At 40.3% G+C, this 23,434-nt stretch overlaps 1 protein-coding gene across 3 annotated transcripts in view; it reads left to right on the top strand.

Annotated features, from left to right (window-relative positions):
* alkbh3 (alkB homolog 3, alpha-ketoglutarate dependent dioxygenase) overlaps window positions 1–23,434 on the top strand; it is a 66,218-nt gene that overhangs the window by 34,095 nt on the left and 8,689 nt on the right. For all 3 annotated transcript variants that reach the window (XM_060838593.1, XM_060838592.1, XM_060838591.1), the window contains 2 exons: window positions 1,744–1,832; window positions 1,934–2,143. In XM_060838593.1, the coding sequence (XP_060694576.1) occupies window positions 1,744–1,832; window positions 1,934–2,143 (299 nt within the window). The remainder of the gene's footprint in view (window positions 1–1,743; window positions 1,833–1,933; window positions 2,144–23,434) is intronic.

The raw sequence follows: 23,434 nt of genomic DNA on the forward strand, positions 1-23,434 counted from the left end.
AGTTGGTACCTTATTTGCAGCAATTATTGGTGAAGTGTGATGATAAAATTCTAGGTTCTGACAGAAAATGCCTGCTGAGTTAGTGTTAACAGTGCATCTATTATTTTTAAATTGTCAAGAACAGAAACTGCGCGTTCTGAGCAAAAAGGCTGAGTAGTGATTTTAATAGTCGCTGGAACTTTTCTTAATTTTAGTAATTTCTACAAATTCATGGTTGATCAAATTGCTTACACTTAATACTTAGTTCATAACGTGCACTGGCTGGTTTTGCAGTTATTAATTTTTATTGTTCAAAGTTATTTTATAAATTTATTTCAAATGAACAGATAGCTGAAGTGTTTGCTGGAGCATTAACACTCATCAAGATTGTACAAGATTTTACAGTTGCTAGTCAGTTTTTCTCTTATAGAAGGACTGAACCTCCATAAAATTGATTTTTTCTTTTGGAGCAGTATTTCAGTATTGTGTCTTTACTCAGACATACCTTTTGCTGCAGTTAATGAATGAAACAATATTTCCAAGCTAATTCTGCCAACTTCCTGATCATTCAGAACACCAAATACTTGTGGTTCAGTAACATGTATTGTTTTTCAACCTGCAAACTTGGATGCATGCATGAATAATCCCTGTCCTGTAGTGTTATGGTGTAAGTTATTCTATAAATGTGGTTTATTGTTTCTCTATTACTTTGTTTTGGTTGCAAACCTCTCATTCCAATCCCAATTCTCATTTGATTTTAATATAATGTAGTGCGATCTGATTTAATGCTATTTCTAATCACATTATAAGCCAACATTTACTTTTAAATTGGTAAACCTTTACCTGATCGAAAAGATGAATGGTCCTTGGTATATAACACATGGACATTAATTCTGTTTTCTTCCTTCTGCTACATATGCAATGAACAAACAAAAACTTTCTCATCGTTTCTTAATAAGTTGACCACATCTTCTGATAAAAGAACATCCAACACACATAAATGACAAACTTCCAATGGGCATGTATTTGCAGCCTGGAACTCTACAAAGATGCCTTCAATGCTGGTCCTATCATTATAGATTTGGGCTAGATATTTTGATGTTATCCAGAAATTTACATTATTCTGCCTAGAATGTTTAATCATATGTGTAAGAACAGGATGAGAAGTAATTTTCGTCAAAGCTGTACTGAGCAGGCTCTCTTCTTATGCAAATGATTTTTAAAAGTAGACTTGTTGAAAAATCCCTGACTAGTACCCATTTCAAAGATGGTGCCATTGCCTTAATGCTATCAGAGAGGAGGAGTGAACCAAATTAAACTTTCTTACAGATCAGTTCTTTGTATGATTGTTTTGTGGTGTGATGCTATTTATGTTTAAAAAAAACAATAATGCCTAAAATGATAAAAGAGTAATGCAGAGTTATCTTTCAAATTTCAGTCTACCTGAGGGGACTTGTATTGATTTCATGGTCGTTGCTGGCTTCTGGTACCTTTGTTGTGTCTGAAGAGTGTTTGATTATGGAGGGGCGGTACTTCACAACCAAATTTAATCCTGTCCTCGATGGGCATCCTGTTAATATACTTTACAGCAGTCATAGAGTGATCTTGAGTGAAAATTGTAGTTGATTCTTTTTATGACTAACTCCTACTCATTATAGTGAACATCATGTTTTAAGTGTCAGTACAAAAAAACCATGGTGTGGTATATTTGGAGCTACTGGTGAAAGGACTAATTTTTGCCTGTGAATATTTTGTATGCTACAGGTAGATCATATCAAGAGCCCCGACTCACAGCCTGGTATGGAGATCTTCCTTACACATACTCCCACACAGCTATGAAATCAAACCCTCATGTATGTTATTTCACCCTCTTTAAAACTAACTATCAATCTGTAATGCTATCCTTGGTACATCAGTGTTTGGTGGTAATGCTAAGCTTTTGTGTTCCATTTAGTGGCATCCTCTACTGATTATGCTGAAGGATCACACTGAGAAAGTAACTGGATACACCTTTAATTCTCTTCTTTGCAATTTGTACCGAAATGGCAAAGACAGCATTGATTGGCACAGTGATGATGAACCGTCACTGGGACAAAAACCTATCATTGCATCACTTAGCTTTGGAGATACCAGGATCTTCGAAATGAGAAAAAAGCCACCACCAGTAAGTATGACTATTTTTTAAAAAGTGCTTTAGAGTCATGGTAAGACTTTGTAACTGTATTGCTTTGTTTCACATTGGGAAAGTTAGATGTTCATGATATGGATGTAATATAGTGTCAGTTATTACCTGTAAAAGAGAAAAAAATCCACCAGATTTTTTTCTTTATTTATTCATGGATGAGGACATTGCTGGTCAGGCAGCATTTATTGTCCATCCCAAATTGCTGAGAGGACAGTTAAGAGTCAACCACATTGCTGTGGGTCTTGAGTCACATGTAAGTCAAACAGGTAAGGATGATAGTTTCCTTCCCTAAAAGACATTAGTGAACCAGACTGTTGTTTTCCAACTATTGACAATTGATTCATGGTCATCATTAGACTGAAATTTCCAGATTTAAAAAAAAATTGAATTAAAATACCACCATCTACCATAGTGGTATTTGAACTCCGATCCCCAGAACATTATCTGGGTCACTAGATGAAAAGTCCAACAATGACACCATTAGGCCATTGCATCACCCACTGTTAGTGGTAATTTAAGGAGAAAGATAAGTTGGTCTTTGAACTATGATAAAACAATCTTGTCGACAATGCAATGAAAATGAAGCATTACTTTTGTCCACTAAAAGAGGGTAAGCTAAAAATAATTGAAGGAACATTAGTTATTTGTTTAAACTAAAGTGTTTCATGTATGATTTTGTCTGGCAAATATTCTCAGATAATTAGTAGTCAAACAATTAGAATGTAATTGATAGACATTCAATTCATTAGAGAACAAAACCGTTTCTATTATTTATAGTACTGGTGGATCGCCATAACACTATAATGTGTAAGAACAGAAGTAAGCCATTCAGTTGATTGAGTCTGCTTCACTATTCAAAGTGATCATAATTGATCTGATAATCCTCATCTCAACTTTCCTGCCTTTTTCCATACAACCTTGATAATCTTACTGATTAAAAAGCTGACTATCTCAATCTTGAATATACAGCCCAGCCTTAACAGCCCTCTGCAGTAAAGAATTCTACAGGTTCACTAACCTCTGAGAGAAGAAATTCCTCCTCATCTCTGTCTTAATGTGTCACCCATTACTCGAGATTATGTTCTCTCATCCTAGACTCTTGGCAAGGGCAAACAAAATCTCTATATCTTCTCTGTCAAGCCCCCTCGAGAATCTTGTATGTCTAGTGGCATTGTTCAAGATACGGAAAAAGGTCATGGTCAAATATGTGAATGGGGCGAAGGTGTACATCACCACGGTACAAATTAGAGGAGAAGGTTGAGACTTGCTTAGCTTGTGAGACATGTGCTGGATTTTCAAACTGAAGTACAGGACAGGACGCATGGGTGAATTCCAGGTCCCAACATCACTTCTGAGCCACCCTAACCCTATTTTCAAATTCAACAGGACTAATTGAGCAGGGGGAGAACTCAACATCCCATTAGTGGTGCCAAGCTTCTGGACTCAGGGATACAAACAGCAAAGGCAGGCAGCAACCATGTTGGATTCAAGTGGGCAGCCTGTGGAGATAGGACCTGGAGATGATGAATGGGAAGAGAAAGAGAAGTGCTTATGCTGGTTCTTACTACAAGAGAAAATTTTATAACTTTTCACGTAAAGCAATTTACCAGGACACCGTGGAAAGGCTAACAGATGTGCAGCACACAGAAAGCTAAATGAGTTCACTATCAAAACATTGCAAACAATCAGGCCTCTTAGAGGGCACCATAACAAATTCAAGAACCGTGAAAAGGCAGCGATTGCATTTCCTCCTCCCTCCATCTGCTTACCCACTGGACCTTTTGAAAATCTAAAACTGTCCTGAATGCACAAATTCCTGAAATGACCCCTGAGACTGTGATTATTAATTTCTGCCCACACTACATCCTAACAATGTCTGTGGCCCAAGGACAAAGGGGTACATCAGAACCCAGTAGCAGGGGCACTGTGCACCAAGGGGCGCCTCTGTATTCAGGTCAGGCAGGGCCAGGAGCCTGAACTAAGAGTAACACTGTGGCCCATGGTTTCTGTCCCTGCCCTAGCTTGCCCCTCTGTTTTCCTTCCAGTTGCAAGCAGTTAAAGATTTGTTTATTTTTGTGCAATATATGAAACATCTACTCAAAAGTAAATCAGCATTAGATTTACTGCTAATACTGGAGAGCTAGTGGCTGATCATTTCTCTGAGGTGAGCCTTTCATCTCTTCATGGGGCAGTAATCCTATCTCCAGTCTATTAATTTGCCAATCGATCTAGGGACCACAGCATCCGATGAGATCTAGCATTGTAGTCTGCTCCCTTATTTGGACTTCCTTTTGATATTCATGAAAGATCTGGGAAGTCCCAAGACTTCAAACATGATGTTAGAGATATTTCAAACACAAAGGCAATGTGGAGTTAAATTCTGTAATTTTTTTTTTGTTTTTACAAATCTTATTTCGAGAAGGAAATATGGAGCTTAATGGAGAAGCCTACATGGTGGCTGACAAAACTTGCATCAGTTCAGTTTCTTATATCTCTTACCCATTATTTTTGTTTGCAATTTCACTGTGATGTTTTGATAAACTATCCTCTTCTACTATCTGCTAATGTGGAAGTGGATTTGTGTACATCAACACCTCTTTACATGAAAATATCTAGCACATCTCCAGAAACAGTTTTTCCTCTTGATTCCAGATTATAAGATTTTTCAGTAATTGCATCTTTCCTACATTTAAATTGTTCCTTGTTAATGTTGTCCATGGTCAGTGTTAGTTCCTGCAAATATATTAACAATACTCCATTTCTGTTTCGTCAGAATGACTGCGCCATTTGGCTCAGGTGAGTCACAACATTGTCCAGTTAAACATCAGGAAGACCTGATCCGTTCAGTCACAGCTGAGGTTCAGACCTCCACCCTATTTCTCAACAAGGCAACCTTTTTTCATCTCACCATCTCCAGCACTAAATCCTACTTTCACTTTTACCTCGATTTCTCTAATGATCACCTTCATAGCCACTATTCCATAGCATACAAATTGCAACCTCATATGTCCTGTTCCACACTCAAATCCAGCTTACTTTTCAACCCATTCTTCCTAACTGTCAAATGGCTCCCTGACACCCACCCCCCACCTATGTATTGAATTTAAAATCCTCAACATTATCTGCTTCTTGCAGCTTCAAATTCAATTTGCAGCTTTTTGTCTTATGGTTCTTCCTCTTGTGGCCATCTAATGAATTCACTACTGTATTGACAACAGAATCTTAAACTGTATGGGTGCCTCCCTAGAATTTCTACATTGAACTCTTGTATCTTTTCATTTCTTCCTTTATGAGCTTTCTTAGCATTTTTTTTTCATTAAGCTTCTGTTCATCTAAATTAAACTTGTTCCAATAGATAAGAATTTATTCCTCTGCTCTTATAATTGAGAAGAGCAATTTTTGAAATGCTATATAAATGTATGCTGTCATTATTAGTTTATTGTTGAAAAGTCAATTTCATATACAGTATTTTCAAAATTCTTCAGCAATTTTATTTACTTTTCCCGTATTGGGTTAGTATTTGTGTTGCAGTAAATACTGTTTAAAAATTAATCAAAAACTCTATATTAACTGTTGTGGCGATGCTGCTGCTGCTGCTGCTGCTGCTGCTGCTTTAACAAGGTTTTGCTGTCCTTGGCATTGTCTTTTATGACTTCTCTGAAAAACATAGACTCTGAAAAGTTTGGGGTTAAAGGGTTTCAGGGCCAATTTGATTATAGCTAACAAATACTGCCTCATGCAAAAGACTTTTAAATGTTTTAAAAACACTTGTACGATGAAAGAGGAGTGGCCAGTTCTGTCAACTCAGCTTTTCTCTGGTTTGGTTTTTAGCAGTTGTGTTGTAAAAGCTGCTGAACCCAAAGAAGCAGGTCCAAGGTGATACTCCTCTCTCTGATTTTTCTCCTGTAAGCACCTGTTTTGATTTTTTTCTGTTGTGCCAAGGGGTGTTTATGGGAATTGTTGAATGTATTTGGAACACCATCATTAAGTTGATATAGTCTGTTGGGTTTTCGGATAGGTTAAGTTATTTGGTATTCTGTTCTCTTTAGTTTGTGTTTCATTTGGTTCTTGTAAATAAATTCTGTTTTGTTTCAAACAAAGTGGTTTGACCAGCTGCATCTCCTGCAATATATGTGTTACACCTGCTTAAACCAACTAGCAAAGTTAGGGTCTGGGCTACTTACTTGAAATGTTTTGAGAGGGTCTGTCCTGGTCCATAACACTGTAACTCAGCCAGGTGGACATCATAGAATATGAGTTCCCTGATTGGGACTGTTAACCTGGTCCAATCAGGGAGCCCTAGCTGACAGATATAAGCAGGAATGTCAGATGTTCTGTTCACACTGAGAGCTGGCTCTGAGAGAGCTGAATTAGTGTCAAGAGCTCCCCACATGTAAATAAAGGATAAATGGTATCGGGTTACCAGGCTCTCTGGAGTTATTTCATTAACATAAGGCCCCACTTGCCTCAGCTGGGTCACATGTGCAGATGTAAGGGAATTCCTGGCTCCAGAAACCAGACATCTTAAGTATGACCCCCACACTCCCGATTTGTAATTGCTGTATTGGAAGTCCATCTGAATGGCTTGCGAAGAGCTATGGACTCTGCTAGTTGATGAGGTGGGCTGGGAAGATTGCTTGCATTGGGACTGCATTGTGTCCAAAAATTAAAGTCAAAGAATAAAATATAGAACGTTGTCCCACTCCTGACACTTTGCACCACCCTTGACCTGCACACGTGCTGCATCCATGCCAACCCATGCAACCTAATGCCCTCACCCACCCCTGTAGTCACTTTATTCCCATACCACTTAATGCTCCTTTATCTATCTCAGTAGCCCCTCATACCCCCTACACCAACTTAGTGCTAACTCATGCCATTCTATGTTCAAATTTTCCAAGCACACAAGAAAAAGGCAACCTTCTATAATTTAAAATTTTATATTGCAAAGTATACTTTATTGTGAGAACCACTCCCATTCATTAAAAGAAAAGACAACCATTCACAGGTTTGATCATTCTTGACGTTGTTGACAGTTTTTGGCAAGCTTCATGCTTCTTTTACAGCCTCACAGTTTCAAGGGTTATGTACCTTTTAAGCACGATCTTTCCTACTATTAACAAATTCAAAGGTTGTGTGACCCAGCCAACATTCCTGACCAACCTGACAAAGGGTACTTGATCCCACCTTCCAAACTGTCTCAAGATCATATCCAAAGAGGTATGTTGACTCTCAACTAAGGTGTAGCCTGGCTATCCAATTGAATCCACAAAGTTCAGACTTGCTCTAAGGAGGTCTAGTGTGTGTACACTGAGTTCAGTGTTTCAGAGGTCAAAATGCTGCTTCAGTGAAGGTGATTTAAATAGTTAGCTGCTTCCTTAAAAAAGTGCATATGCAAAATCCAGCCTGATTGTTGGTTGTGCTGAAAATTCGGGGCCTAATTGACCGAAAAGTTAGCCTTTGGAGTTGTTATCCAGACATAGTGGCAGTTTTGACAATTTGTTTTTATTAGAGTCACACAGCATAGAAGTAGATCCTTCAGCCCACCATGGCCAGCATGGACAAAATGGGCCGAATGGCCCTCTTCTCGGCTGTTCCATTTCCATGGTTCCATGGTCTGTGCTGACCAACAAACACCAAATTATACTCATCCCATTTACCTCCACTTGGTCCAGAGCCCCCTTGTCACTGGAATTTTAAGTGCTCAGCCAGTTGTTTCTTAAATGTTGCAAGAGTACCTGCCTCCATTATCCTCTCAGGCTTATCCTCTCCATTATCCTTTCATATTTCTACATCCGCTGATGTTCCTTCTGTCTTCAAAATGATGAAAACGGTGAGTCCAAAATGCAAAACAAAGAGCATATCTTTAACCTGATGTTATTTTAAAGGCTGAAATATTTTGAATAGGTTACACTAAAAAAACTTAAAAGCAGAAGGGTGGTGGAAGAAAATAAAAAGCTGAATTATTTCATACTTTCTTGTGGTTAATTTTAGAAAGAAACCAAGCTAGACCTACAATTGGTTTGCATGCCAAGTAAACAAAAATAAAGAGGCTTGTTTAAAATATGTTATAATATTGAGGATGAGGAAGAAAAATTCCTTCCACAGCCATTATAGTGAGCTTCTTGACTCCAGTGATTCAAAAACAGAAAATGCTCAGATCCATCATCTGAAAACTAAACTTCAGTCTGATTCTTCATAAATCCATGCAGTGTGGAAGTAGGCCATTCGGCCCATTGAGTCCACATTGACCCTCAGAAGAGCATCTCACCCAGACCCATCCCCTCACTCTATCCTCTTAACCCTACATTTCCCATGGCTAATCCACCTAGCCTGCACGTCCATGGACACTATGGGCAGTTTAGCATGGCCAGTCTGTCTAATCTGCACATTTTTGGACTGTGGGAGGAAACCCATACAGACACAGGGAGAATGTGCAAACTCACATAGATAGTAACCCAAGGGTGGAATTGAACCTGGGTTCCTGATGTTATGAGGCAGTACTGCTAACTACTGAGCCATTGTGCTGCCCTGTTTCTCGCCTTTTAGCTGATGGACTTTTTTATTTTCCAAGTTTTCTGTATTTCACTTTTTTGGATGTTTTTTCATCAATGATTCATAGCAATGATTCATTGTGAGTGCCACAGAATAGCAACATAAATATTAATAACCTCTACTCCAGATATTAAGAGGGAAACCCTGTCATCAAAATTCCACCCAGAGTTTAAGCACATAATCTGGGCAGACACTTCAAAGGAAATGGTGCAGACAGTGATGTAATATTAAACCAATAACTTGTTTGCCTATTCTAGTGGAAATACAAATAAGTCCATGGAACTATTCAGACAGAAATTTGGTTTTCTCCTGATATCCTGGCCAACATTATTCCCTCAACCTGCAATATCAAAAATATATCGCTAGTAATCGTTTGGAAGTACAAGTCTGCAATATCCCACAGTTGGAAAAAACTCCACAGTTTATTGAATCATTTTGTATTGCACTCATCAGGATGACATGTGCATGCTCATTCTATTTGTGAAGAATGGGGCCCTGTGTCTTAATATATGTAGCTTGCGATATATGCAAATACAACACACTGCATACCTGACTGAAAATCTGAAATTGGTCGTCAGCATAATGTTTTGCATGTACACATTACTACAGTATATCTATTTCAACTCTACAAAATAGTTGTCAGCCATTCTCTGGTTCATTTCTCAGAGAAATGCCTTGAGAAATCAGTATCAACCTACTTAGTATAAAATTTCAACAAAGCTTGGCAATTAACTGTCAGTCATCACCTCATTGCTGTATTTTCCTCAGTAATGCCTCTGTCAATCAGAGCCACTTGCTAATCAATCTTTTCTCTCATACAATAAAAATGTTGTCTTCCTTTCACTGCTGTATTTCTTGCAAATTGTCCTGAGTGCAAGGCAAAGAGTTTCAACGAAATGTTTTTTTGTTCAGCATTACTCAAATACGGATTCATTGTTAATTTGTTTTGTTTGTTATCAGGAGGATATTGTTGTCTTTATTGCTCAATTTATGCACAAAATGGTGACAACCTTCAAACTGAGATGAAGTCAGGGCATGGTTAGGAATATGGGACTGGGATATCATAGCAATTACAGAAACATGGCTCAGAGATGGACAGGACTGGCAGCATAATGTTCCAGGATACAAATGCAACAGGAAGAGCAGAAAGGGAGGCAAGAGAGGAGGGGGAGTGACTTTTTTGATAAGGGATAGCATTACAGCTGTCCTGAGGGAGGATATTCCCGGAAATACACCCAGGGGTTTTATTTGGGTGTAACTGAGAAATAAGAAAGGGATGATCACCTTATTGGGATTTTATTATAGACCCCCTAATAGTCAGAGGGAAATTGAGAAACAAATTTGTAAGGAGATCTCTGTCATCTGTAAGAATAATAGGGTGGTTATGGAAGGGAATTTTAACTTTCCAAACATAGACCCCATTCTGCTTTTTCTCTCTGTACCTCTGCCTACAGAATTCCCTAACACAATTGATCTCTTGGAAGCCGACGTACCCCTCGTTGCATTCGAGCCAGTCTCAATACCACTTCTTTTCTGTTTCTTTTCCCATATTATTTTACAAATATTTTCATTTTTAATCTTCTGTTTTTTGGCCTTCCCTCTCTCCAAAGAAATTTTGTAAATCTAATTCTGCAACAATGCTTTCAGGACCCTCCTGGTTTCCATGTAAAATCAATTTCTTCTTTGATCACACTCTTCCTTCTCCTCCACCTCCTCGACTTCCCAACTGTAGCGCCCTTGGCGAATTTAGACATACTGGAAAGTCGTAAGTTCAAGTTTTCTGCTTTTTCAAGAAGTAGTAATTATATAAAGATAACTGCAGGTCTAGATAATAAAGCAAAGCAAGTAATGCTTAGTTGTGTTGTACGTCAGTAGATTTTTTAAAATTCACTCACGGGAGGAGGGTGGTGTGGTTGGGCCAGCATTTATTGTCCTTGAAAAGGTGGTGATGAGCTGCGTTCTTGTGCTGCTGCTGTCCACATGCTGTAGGGAGGTAATTCCCCATGATTTTGACCTAGCAACACCAAATTGTATATTTTCAAGTCAGCATGGTGAGTGAATTGGAGGGGAACTTGCAGATTTTTTTTAGATTAGATTACTTACAGTGTGGAAACAGGGCCTTCGGCCCAACAAGTCCACACTGACCCGCCGAAGCATAACCCACCCATACCCATTCTCCTACCTTTACCCCTTCACCTAACACTACGGGCAATTTAGCATGGCCAATTCACCTAACCTGCACGTTTTTGGATTGTGGGAGGAAACCGGAGCATCCAGAGGAAACCCACGCAGACACGGGGAGAATGTGCAAACTCCACACAGAGAGTCGCCTGAGGAGGGAATTGAACCCGGCTCTCTTGGCGCTGCGAGGCAGCAGTGCTAACCACTGTGCCACCGTGCCGCCCAAAATGAATGAAGAAAAATGAACCCGAGCACAAACTGGCAAGCAGGATAGAAAGATAGGAATTGTGGGCTATTGCTGAGAAAAGGGAATGATACATTTTGAACTTATCAAATGAGGCATATGTACATTTCTAAGACTGGAGAACAAACTGGCGTGCACGGAAATCACAACTGGAACTATAGTTTAATGTCATCGAGGTTAAACAGAATCCGTTAAAATATATCTAGAGGAAAGAAAACAAAACAAATAAAATGTTCCGATGTATCTCCTGCCCTCGTATTTGTAGTAGTCATGGATTTGGAAAGTGCTTTCTAAGGATCTTGGTGAATTTCTGCAGTGCATCTTGTAGTACACAGATCAGTCCACACTGCTGCTGCTAATCATCCCTGCTGGAGGGAGCGGGTGCTTGAGGATGTGGTGCCAATCAAATGTGTTGCTTTGTCCTGGGTTGTGTCAAGCTTCTTTGGTGTTGTTGGAGCCGCATCCATCCAGGCGGGTGGTGAGAATTCCATCATACTCCAGACATGTGTCTTGTAGATAGTGGACAGGCTTTATAGAGTTAGAAGGAAAGCTACATATTGCAGTATTCATAGCCTCTAATTCGGTCATGTAGGTACTGTTTATTTGGTGAGTGAAGTTAAGTTTCTGGTTAATGGTAATCCCAAGAATGTTGATAGTGGGGCATTCAGTGAGAGTAACGCCATTGAATGTCAAGAGGCAATAGTTAGCCAGTCTCTAATTGGAGATGGTCTTTGCCTGGCATTTGTGTAGTGAGAGTCGAGAGTGTGGTACTGGAAGAGCACAGCAGGTCAGGCAGCATCCGAGGAGCAGGAGAATTGATGTTTTGGACATAAGCCCTTCATCAGGAAATTTGTGTGGTTTGAGTGTTCCTTATCAGTTGTCAGCCCAAGCTTGGATATTGTCCAGATCCTGATGCATTTAAACATGGACTGCTCTGTAATCCAAGGAATTGTGAACAGTGCTGAACATTGTGCAGTAATAGATGAACATCCCCACTTCTGTCAATATGATGGAGGGAAGTTCATATGGAGCTGAAGATGGTTGGGACTAGGACATTAACCTGAAAAACACCTGCAGGGATGGCTTGGAACTGCGATGACTGACCTTCAACAACCACAACCGTCTTCATTAGTGCCAGGTTACAACCAGGGGAGATTTTGTTTCCTGAAACCCATTGATTTCAGTCTTGCCAAAGTTCCTTGATGCCACACTCGGTTGATTGCGGTGTTGATGTCAAGGGCTGTCACTCTCACCTCATCTCTGGAATTCAGTTCTTTTGTCTATGTTTGAACCAAAGCTGTAATGAGGTCAGGAGTTGAATTACCTTGGTGGAACCCGAACTGGGCATCATTGAGCAGGTTATTACTGAGCAGGTGCAGGTTCTTGAGCACAAATCTTCGGTACTATTGCTGGAATGTTGTCAGGCCCCATAGCCCCCCAAACGTTTCTTAAAGTGAATTAAGTTGGATCATCCACTCAACAATTTTACTGAAAATTGCTGCGAATGCTTCAGCCTTATCTTTTGTACTGATGTTCTGGGTCTTCTATTGTTAAGGATGGGAATATTTGTGGAGCAGCCTCCTCCAGTGAGTTGTTTAATCGTCCACCACTATTCGCAACTGGGTGTGGCAGGATTAAAGAAATTATATCTGATCTGTTGATGTGGGACCACTTAATTCTGTCTATCACATGCTGTTTATGCCATTTGGCATGCAAGTAGTCCTGTTTGGTAGCTTCACCAGGTTGACAGCTCATTTTTACGTATGCCTGGTGTTGCTTTTGGCGTACTCTTCTGTATTCTGCTCCTGCTGATGGCTCACAGTGATTCATGGATGTCCAGACTTGAGTTGATAGATTTGTTCAAAGTCTGTCCCATTTAGCACAGTGATAGTGCCACACAGCATGTTGGAGGGTGTTGACATTATGAAGGCCAGACTTCGTCTCCACAATGACTGTGCAGTGGTCACTCTTACTGATATTGTCATGATGCATCTGCAGCCAGCAGATTGATGAGGATGAGGTTAAGTAAGATTTTTCTGTCCAGTTAATTCTCTCACCGCCTGCCGCAGACCTAATCTAGCAGCTATGCTGCTTAGAACCCGACAAGCTCGATCAGTAGTGCTGCTGCGAAGCCACTCTTGATAGTGGACATTGAAATCTCCTATCCACAGTACATCTGTCTCTTCTGGAGCAAAGGTCAATTCCAAGCATTCCATCCGGTTTCATTTCTTTGTTGAGATTTTGTAGCGATTGATACAATTCAGTGGCTTGCATATTAGAGAGCAGTTAAGAGTCAACTACATTGTTGTGGCTCTGGTGTCCCACGTAGGCCAGACCATGTGAGGATGGCAAATTTCCTTCTTTGAAGGACATTCGTGGACCAGATGGCTTTTTCTGACAATGGTTTCATGGGCATAAGTTGATTCTTAATGCCAGATCTTTTACATTGAATTCAAATTCCACCTTCTGCTATAGTGGCATTCAAACCCAGGTCCCCAGAACATTGTCTGAGTTTCAGTTCCACTAAGATATTGCCTCCCATGAGATTGTGCTTCAAATGAGAAATTCAAGTATCCAACTTCGGAATGATGTTGAGATGGACCAGAAGACAAACACTTCTGTCAGAGTATTGAATTTTGAAAAGCTTCAACTTCTTCAGCATTGAAAACAATAAATAGGAGGGTACTGAGTGGAATAGAAAGCGCAAATCTTGCACACTATTTCAAGTTAAGTCATGATTAAGATGACCAAAGGTGAGGTTTAAACTGCTCTGAGGGAAGTTTAAAACTTAAGTGATGTGGCTTTTCTCGCAAAATATGATCAACAATCAATATTTTTTCAGGAAAGGTACTGGAAACAAAACTTCAGATTCACTAAGGAGAGAATTAGATGGCATCAGGAAGAATGAGTATAGGTAGATTGAATGGCTTCCCTGCACTTTTCGTTATGAACGTCGCAGGACAGCAATAATTGAGATCCGGTTCCTTGAACCTGTCAGTATGGCATCAAAGTCTCAGTGCCACTAGGTAGTTATTACTTATGAAGCTTGAATCAATGTACTTTTTTGATTAGATTAGATTCCCTACAGTATGGAAACAGGCCCTTCGGCACAATAAGTCCACACCGACCCTCTGAAGAGTAACCCACCCAGACCCATTCCTCAATCCTATATTTATCCCTGACAAATGCATCTAACCTACACATCCCTGAACACTTTGGGACAATTTAGCGTGGCCAATTCACCTAACCTACACATCTTTGGACGGGGAGGAAACTGACACAGACACAGGGAGAATGTGCAACTCCACAAGGTCCCTGGTGCTGTGAGGCAGCAGTGCTAACCACTGAGCTACCCTGTCACCTCAAACTGCCAACTCAGTTTTGGCAAACAAACCTATTTTAACAAAGGTGAATAGGAAGGGTTCAGAGGGATGTGGGCCCAGTGCTGGCAAATGGGACTAGATTAGGTTAGGATATCTGGTCAGCATGGAAGAGTTGGACTGAAGGATCTGTTTCTACGTTGTACATCTCTGTGGCAAAACGGAAGTATTAACAGCAGACATCCCAGGTGCATTACGTTATTTAGGTAACACAAAATAAATGTAGTGTTGGACTTTTACCTGTTTCTCTCATTTAATCAATTCCAAATGTAATTATTGTGATTAGTTAGCAGTCTACCTCGATTTGTTAATCTGGACGAGAAAGCTGAAAAGCTTACCAAAGGCACAGCATTCCCATAATTTTTTGGGAGTCAAAAAGTGTGGTGCTGGAAAGGCACAGCCAGTCAGGCAGCATCCGAGGAGTCAGGAATGTCTGCTGAAGAGCTTATGCTTGAAACATTGACTCTCCTGCTCCCCGGATGCTGCCTGACTGGCTGTGCTTTTCCAGCACCACACTTTTTGACCCTGGTCTCTAGCATCCGCACTCCTCACTTTCTCCCATCAGTTGTTGGAACTCAATGCCATCGGACTACTTGCAATCAGAAACACAACTCCCTCACCTTCACCTGATAGCCTTAGCATTGTTTTTTAAATGAAATCAATTAACAATTTAAAGTACACCAAAGGCATGAATGTTGCTTGAATGCCACGTCCTTGATATCAATTAATTGTTCCAAAGTTATGGGATATCTTTATAAAATCAAAAGTGAACATTAACTCAATTTACATGGTCTCAGAGTCCATATTTACAACCCATTATTTAAAATCTAAATGGATCAAAATCTGAAACTTGCATTTTCATGACAAAGCTGCTTTAAAAACAATCTGAAAAATCTATAGATTTTTTAAACGCCTGCCAGTGGAAAGCAATGTGGCTGCTGAAAATTGTGTGGGTGGCATTACATAACAGGGAAAATCTAACTTGTGGTGCTGAAGGTTCCCATAGCAACTGCATTAAAGTGCTGGTTTAAAATATATGTATTAGACATCTCTGAATAGCCTTTCTGAAGGAAGAAATAAGAATATGTTCCTTCCCATAGATAACTAAATAACAGTAATCTGCCTAAGAACATAAGTATTTCATTAGAAGTAGCATTTGTTTAGTTGTTCAATTACAATAGCCCCCCAACCTAGTTTAAAGAAAATTTCGTATTCACAGTTTTGCAAAGGAACATGATGTTCAAATATTTATTTTTGTTATTTGAATGTGTTTTATAATGCTGTTCATTATTTGATTTGAGTGGCTCTGTGAACTGGGTTCAAATACACATTCTGTCCTAACATCCATGATTGGAAAATGAATTACTTCGCACTGACTATAGTGCACCATCCAGTACAGAAATTGATCCATGAAAGGGGGTGTAGGTGTGCTACAGGGGTAGGGATTCTTGAGCACGTTGTAGCTGTTCACAGACTCATTAAAGACAGAGCACACCCTTGTTACTGAATGGCTTCTCTGTCCTTGGTGGTGCAAAATTAGTTTTGGTAGTGAGCCATATCCACCTGATACTTAAAACGTTTTGAATGTTTGATATACATTTACTTTTTGGGAACTTGTTAAACCAGTTTGTTTTTCTCAGGGTGGTGAGTTAAAGTTTCTTTTTAATTCATTCATCGGATGTGGCTGTCACTGATTGGGCCAGTAATTATTATCTGTCCCAACTAAAGATGTTTGGGCTCAGGACACTGCACCTGATGAAATCTTGAAATGGTAGACCTCTAACAATCACAACCTTCTTCCTTTGTGCGAGAAAGAACTCCAACCAGTGGAGATATTTCCCCAGTTCTCATTGACCCTAGATTTGCTAGGGTTCCTTGATGCTATACTCTTGTCAAACTTGATATCACAAATGCTGCCTTGACGTCAAAGCTATAGTTCAAGTTGGTACCTTTCTGGTCATGTAGAAACACTGATATTTTTAATGCTAGATCTAATTTAATTGATCCATTAGTTTGTTCAGCAGTAAGTGCATAAGCACTTATGATCAAGGACATAATATATTTTTACTGGCATTGCTACGAGAAAGAGCTTTTTTTTCTAAATTTAATATGATATTGAGTTGGATGCCTTGTGTGGTATATTTGATATAGAAGGCGATAAAAATTTTGCCACAATCCCATTCATCATTTGAATAATTTTCTATTTTAGCTATATTTTTATTGTATTTATTGTACCTCTATCCCAAGTGCACACTACTTTTCTACTGTGGGTGAAAAGCTTTTTCTAGGTTTGTGAAATTACTGCTGGAAATAACAATCATGTAGCATATTTCACATTTCTGGAAGGTTCCTTCCACTATTACAGATAATTGTCATGTTTGCAATTAAGGCCAGACAAACAGCAGTTTTAGTTTTGTTTGAAAGATAAATAAGGCCACCACTACAGGTGCCCATCTGCTCTTCAAACTGTGTCAGTGGCTTTTGAATCCAGCTAATCAAGCTGTATTACCGAGCTGTGCTATATTGTCAGTGGATCATATTTAAAAGCAGAAATTAAGACATTGAATTGTCAGCTGATGTTAGGTCATGTGTTAGGACTTGAACTCAGAACCTATTGATTTATGGGTAAGACTGTTGACAACTGAACCAAATTTGTTTGTGTGATTAGTTCTCTAATATTTCCATCCCTTTCTTGGTAAAGACTTACTTCTCATTTACTCGTCCAATCATGTACAGGAAGAGAGGCAATTTCATCAGTAATGATAAAATGCAGTCCAGCTTTTCATAGAATACTCAAATGTGAAATGATGAAAACTTTGAAGTATGCCATTAAAAACTGTAAATTCATTATTATGTTTATGAAATTGTGTTACTGTTTTATTTTGAGTGAGTTAATATTTCTGTTAAATTAGCAGAAAGGAATTTTATTTGGTGTATTTGTATGGTAGCAATTTAACAGTGATCCCCAGGCTTAGCCCAGCCTTCCTTTTGAAGAAGCCCGTGCATGTTAGTAGTTATAATTGTGTATGTTATATTTATTAAAAGACATGTTTAATATTAGTAGAATAAAAATACCAGTCTTTTACCGTAAGAAGTTAGTGGTTAGAAGAAGCTGAATATAGATTTTTGTTGATAATTTTAATCTGTAAAAATTTGGAGATGATACTGGAAGTATAATAGAAAATTTTAAATTCTTCAGATTTTAACATGCTTCTATACTTGCAAACTTCTATTTTGTTTAGGTTGGTATGCCTTCAATTTTTTTCTGTATTTTCTTAGGTCTCCTACATTATGCACAACCTGTCTTTGAGGCAGGTTCCTGTTCTTAAACCTTCCCAGTGTAATTTTGAAGCATCTGTTGAAAATCACATGAGCAACCAACCAATGGATCTCTCTGCATTTTAACTCACCTCCCTTTTGAAGAACTATCAGTCTTTCTCCTTATTCTCAGCAGAATAACTGAGTTTTTTCCATTAGGTGTGGTTGTTGCTGGCTAGACCACCATTTGTTGCCCATCCCTAATGGCCCAGAGGACAGTAAAGAGTCAACCATATTGCTGTAGTTCTGCATATAGGTCAGATAGGGGAGAAGACAGCAGACTTTCTTCCATAAAGGACATTAATGAACAACATTGGTTTACGACAACAAAAGGCTAGCTTTTTATTACAAATTTTTCAAAACTAAGTTCAAATTTCACGATTTAATGTGATGGGATTCAAGCCCATGTCCCCAGAGTATTAGCCAGGAGTTATGGACTACGACTTCAGTGGCATAGCCACTATACCACTGTCTCCCTTATGGAGGTATATATGTGGAGATTGAGGGTAGAAAACCATGCATAGTACCACTACAATACATAACCATCTTCAAATATTTTGGTTATGGGCCAGCATTATCATTTTCATTTTATTTTTAAAGGGATGATTTGCATCAGTGGAGGAGATTGGAATTGATTTTTATATAACTTTAAACATGTATTATAATTTTGGCTTCTTACCCAAATGACTTGACAACTGCCAACTGAATGCACTGAAAGCTACATTTTTTTAATTGTTATCTATACTAACAGTTATCAGTAACACTGAATTATAATATAACTGGTATAGCTCTTGTTGAAATGAAGCCAGAAAATATTGAATGAAAATCCCATTTCAAACAGACTAAAACAACAGAATGACTGACTGCTTTAATTCATACAATTGAAGATATTGACACTATAAAATGTAAGTTGTAATTTACAGTTCTATTTCTATTCAGAAAAATCCAGTGTTCCTCTAGTTAAACATTTCAGCCTCTTGTAACGCTTAAGCCACTGCTCAGAGTTTGATGCACCTGATTGCCTATCAGGACACTCACCCATTGAAAAAAGAATTATTGGGAGAAATGAACATTAAGATTGACAAGTCGCCAGGCCCGGACCAGATTTGTCCTCGGCTGCTTTGGGAAACGAGAAATGCAATTGCTTCGCCACTTGCGAAGATATTTGCATCCTCGCTCTCCACTGGAGTCATACCTGAGGACTGGAGAGAGGCAAATGTAATTCCTCTCTTCAAGAAAGGAAATAGAGAAATCCCTGGCAATTACAGACCAGTAAGTCTCACGTCTGTCGTCTGCATGGTGTTAGAAAGGATTCTGAGGGATAGGATTTATGACCATCTGGAAGAGCATGGCTTGATTAAATGCAGTCAACATGGCTTTGCGAGGGGCAGGTCATGCCTTACAAACCTTATCGAGTTCTTTGAGGATGTGACTAGAAAAGTTGATGAGGGTCGAGCTGTGGATGTGGTGTATATGGACTTCAGCAAGGCACTTGATAAGATTCCCCATGGTAGACTCATTCAGAAGGTCAGGAGGAATGGGATACAGGGGAACTTAACTGTCTGGATACAGAATTGGCTGGCCAACAGAACACAGCGAGTGGTAGTAGAAGGAAAATATTCTGCCTGAAGTCTGTGGTGAGTGGTGATCCACAGGGCTCTGTCCTGGGGCCTCTACTGTTTGTAATTTTTATTAATGACTTGGATGAGGGGATTGAAGGATGGGTCAGCAAGTTTGCAGATGACACAAAGGTTGGAGGTGTCGTTGACAGTATAGAGGGCTGTTGTAGGCTGCAACGGGACATTGACAGGATGCAGAGATAGGCTGAGAGGTGGCAGATGGAGTTCAACCTGGATAAATACGAGGTGATGCATTTTGGAAGGTCGAATATGAAAGTTGAGTACAGGATTAAGGATAGGATTCTTGGCAGTGTGGAGGAACAGAGGGATCTTGATGTGCAGGTACATAGATCCCTTAAAATGACCACCCAAGTGGACAGGGTTGTTAAGAAAGTATATGGTGTTTTGGCTTTCATTAACAGAGGGATTGAGTTTAAGAGTTAGAACATAGAACATAGAAGGATACAGCGCAGTACAGGCCCTTCGGCCCTCGATGTTGCGCCGACCGAATCCTACCTAACCTATACTAGCCCAATAACTTCCAAATGCCTATCCAATGCCCGCTTAAATGACCATAAAGAAGGAGAGTTCACCACTGATACGGGCAGGGCATTCCATGAACTCACAACCCGCTGTGTGAAGAATCTACCCCTAACATCTGTCCTATACCTACCACCCCTTAATTTAAAGCTATGTCGCCTAGTAACACCTGACTCCATTAGCGGTAAAAGGTTCTTAGTATCTACCCTATCTAAACCCCTAATCATCTTATACACTTCTATCAGATCTCCCCTAAACCTTCTCTTCTCCAATGAGAACAGCCCCAAGTGCCTCAGCCTTTCCTCATAAGATTTTCCTACCATTCCAGGCAACATCCTGGTAAACCTCCTCTGCACTCGTTCTAAAGCTTCCACATCCTTCCTATAGTATGGCGACCAAAACTGCACACAATACTCCAGATGAGGCCTCACCAGAGTCATATACAACTGCAACATGACCTCAGGACTCCGGAACTCAATTCCTCTGCCAATAAAGCCCAGTACACCATATGCCTTCCTCACAGCACTATTTACCTGGGTGGCAACTTTCAGAGATCTGTGTACATAGACACCAAGATCCCTCTGCTCATCCACACTACCAAGTAGCCTACCATTAGCCCAGTAATCCATCATCTTGTTATTCCTACCAAAGTGAACGACTTCGCACTTAGCTACATTGAATTCCATTTGCCACATTTCCGCCCAGCTCTGCAACTTATCTATATCCCGCTGTAACCTACCACTTCCTTCCTCACTATCCACAACTCCACTGACTTTTGTGTCATCCGCAAACTTGCTTACCCAGCTTTCAAGTCCTTCCTCTAGATCATTTATAAAGATAACAAAAAGCAATGGTCCCAAAACAGATCCTTGTGGTACACCGCTAGTAACTGCGCTCCAAGATGAACATAATCCATCAACTACTACCCTCTGTCTCCTTCCAGCCAGCCAATTCCTAATCCAAACCTCTAATGTATCCTCAATGCCATACCTCCGAAGTTTTAGCATTAGCCTACCATGGGGAACCTTATCGAACGCCTTACTAAAATCCATATACACAACATCTACTGCTTTACCCTCATCCACTTCCTTAGTCACCTTCTCAAAGAACTCAATAAGGTTTGTGAGGCACGACCTGCCCTTCACAAAACCATGCTGGCTATCCCTGATCACGTTATTCCTACCCAGATGTTCATAAATCTTATCCCTTACCATTCTCTCTAAGACTTTGCCCACCACTGAAGTCAGACTCACTGGCCTATAGTTACTAGGGCTATCCCTACTCCCTTTCTTGAACAATGGGACCACATTCGCTATCCTCCAGTCCTCTGGTACTATTCCCGTTGACAATGACGACATAAAAATCCAGGCCAATGGCTCTGCTATCTCCTCCCTAGCTTCCCATAGGATCCTGGGGTAAATGCCATCAGGCCCAGGAGACTTATCTATATTCATCCTTTCCAATATTCCCAAAACCTCTTCCCTGCATATTTCCAGGGCATCCATTCTAATTATTTGTGATTCCATATTCACATCAGCAACAGTGTCCTGTTCCTGAGTGAATACTGATGAAAAGTACTGATTTAATGTCTCTCCAATCTCCTCCGCCTCCACACACAACTTCCCACTACTATCCTTGACTGGACCGATACCTACCCTAGTCATCCTTTTATTCTTGACATACCTATAGAAAGCCTTTGGGTTTTCCCTAATCCTACCAGCTAAAGACTTTTCATGTCCCCTTCTCGCTTCTCTTACCTCCCTCTTTAGCTCCTTCCTGGCTACCTTATAACTCTCAATCGCCCCAACTGAACCTTCACGCCTCATCTTTACATATGCCGCCTTCTTCCCTTTCACAAGGGACTCCAATTCCTTACTAAACCACGACTGCCTCACAAGGCCCTTTACACCATGCCTGACTGGTACATACCTATCGAGGACACGCAGTAGCTGCTCCTTGAACAATCCCCACATCTCATTAGTGTTCTTCTCTTGAAGCCTGTTTTTCCAATCCACACATCCTAAGTCATGCCTCACTGCATCATAATTACCCTGCCCCCAGCTATAGCTCTTGCCCTGCGGCACACGATTATCCCTCTCCATCACTAAAGTAAAAGTCACCGAGTTGTGGTCACTGTCCCCGAAGTGCTCACCTACCTCCAAGTCTAACACCTGGCCTGGTTCATTACCTAGAACCAAATCCAATATAGCCTCCCCTCTTGTTGGCCTGTCGACATATTGTGTCAGGAAACCCTCCTGCACACATTGTACAAACACCGACCCATCTAATGAACTCGAGCTATAGCTCTCCCAGTCAATATCTGGGAAGTTAAAGTCCCCCATAACAACCACCCTGCTACCTTCACTCTTTTCCTGAATCATCCTCGCAATATTATCCTCTACTTCTCTAGGACTATTAGGAGGCCTGTAGAAAACACCTAACAGGGTGACCTCACCTTTCCTATTTCTAACCTCAGCCCAAACTACCTCAGATGGCAAGTCCTCTTCCATCATCCATTCCACTGCTGTGATACTGTCTTTGACAAGTAATGCCACGCCTCCCCCTTTTTTACCCCCATGTCTGATCCTACTAAAACATTTGAACCCTGGAACGTGCAACGTTGTGAGATCTTGTTGCAGCTCTATAAAACTTTGGTTAGACCACACTTGGAATACTGCGTCCAGTTCTGGTCGCCCTATTATAGGAAAGATGTGGATGCTTTGGAGAGGGTTCAGAGGAGGTTTACCAGGATGCTGCCTGGACTGGAGGGCTTATCTTATGAAGAGAGGTTGATTGAGCTCGGACTTTTTTCATTGGAGAAAAGGAGGAAGAGAGGGGACCTAATTGAGGTATACAAGATAATGAGAGGCATAGATAGAGTCGATAGCCAGAGACTATTTCCCAGGGCAGAAATGACTAGCACGAGGGGTCGTAGTTTTAAGCTGGTTGGAGGAAAGTATAGAGGGGATGTCAGAGGCAGGTTCTTTACACAGAGAGTTGTGAGAGCATGGAATGCATTGCCAGCAGCAGTTGTGGAAGCAAGGTCATTGGGGACATTTAAGAGACTACTGGACATGCATATGGTCACAGAAATTTGAGGGTGCATACATGAGGATCAGTGGTCGGCACGACATCGTGGGCTGAAGGGCCTGTTCTGTGCTGTACTGTTCAATGTTCGCCATTCCAGGGAGATATCCCAATGGCGTAAGTAATGCTGTGGGTTGTTAGCTGCATGACCCACATTCTAAACTTGAGTGATATCATTGAAGAATACCTCACACAGCCACGAGCATTACCTGTCACTGGGAATAGAGGGAGCTCTACATAACCATGTGACCAAATTTCTACCTCATTAGCTTAACTAATCATGGATCCAAAAAAGCTGTGCTCATGTGGCAAACTAATTTTTTAATCTTGCTTTTCAACAAATTGA

Source organism: Hemiscyllium ocellatum, chromosome 18 (assembly GCF_020745735.1).
Source record: "Hemiscyllium ocellatum isolate sHemOce1 chromosome 18, sHemOce1.pat.X.cur, whole genome shotgun sequence".
Classification (NCBI taxonomy): Eukaryota; Metazoa; Chordata; class Chondrichthyes; order Orectolobiformes; family Hemiscylliidae; genus Hemiscyllium; species Hemiscyllium ocellatum.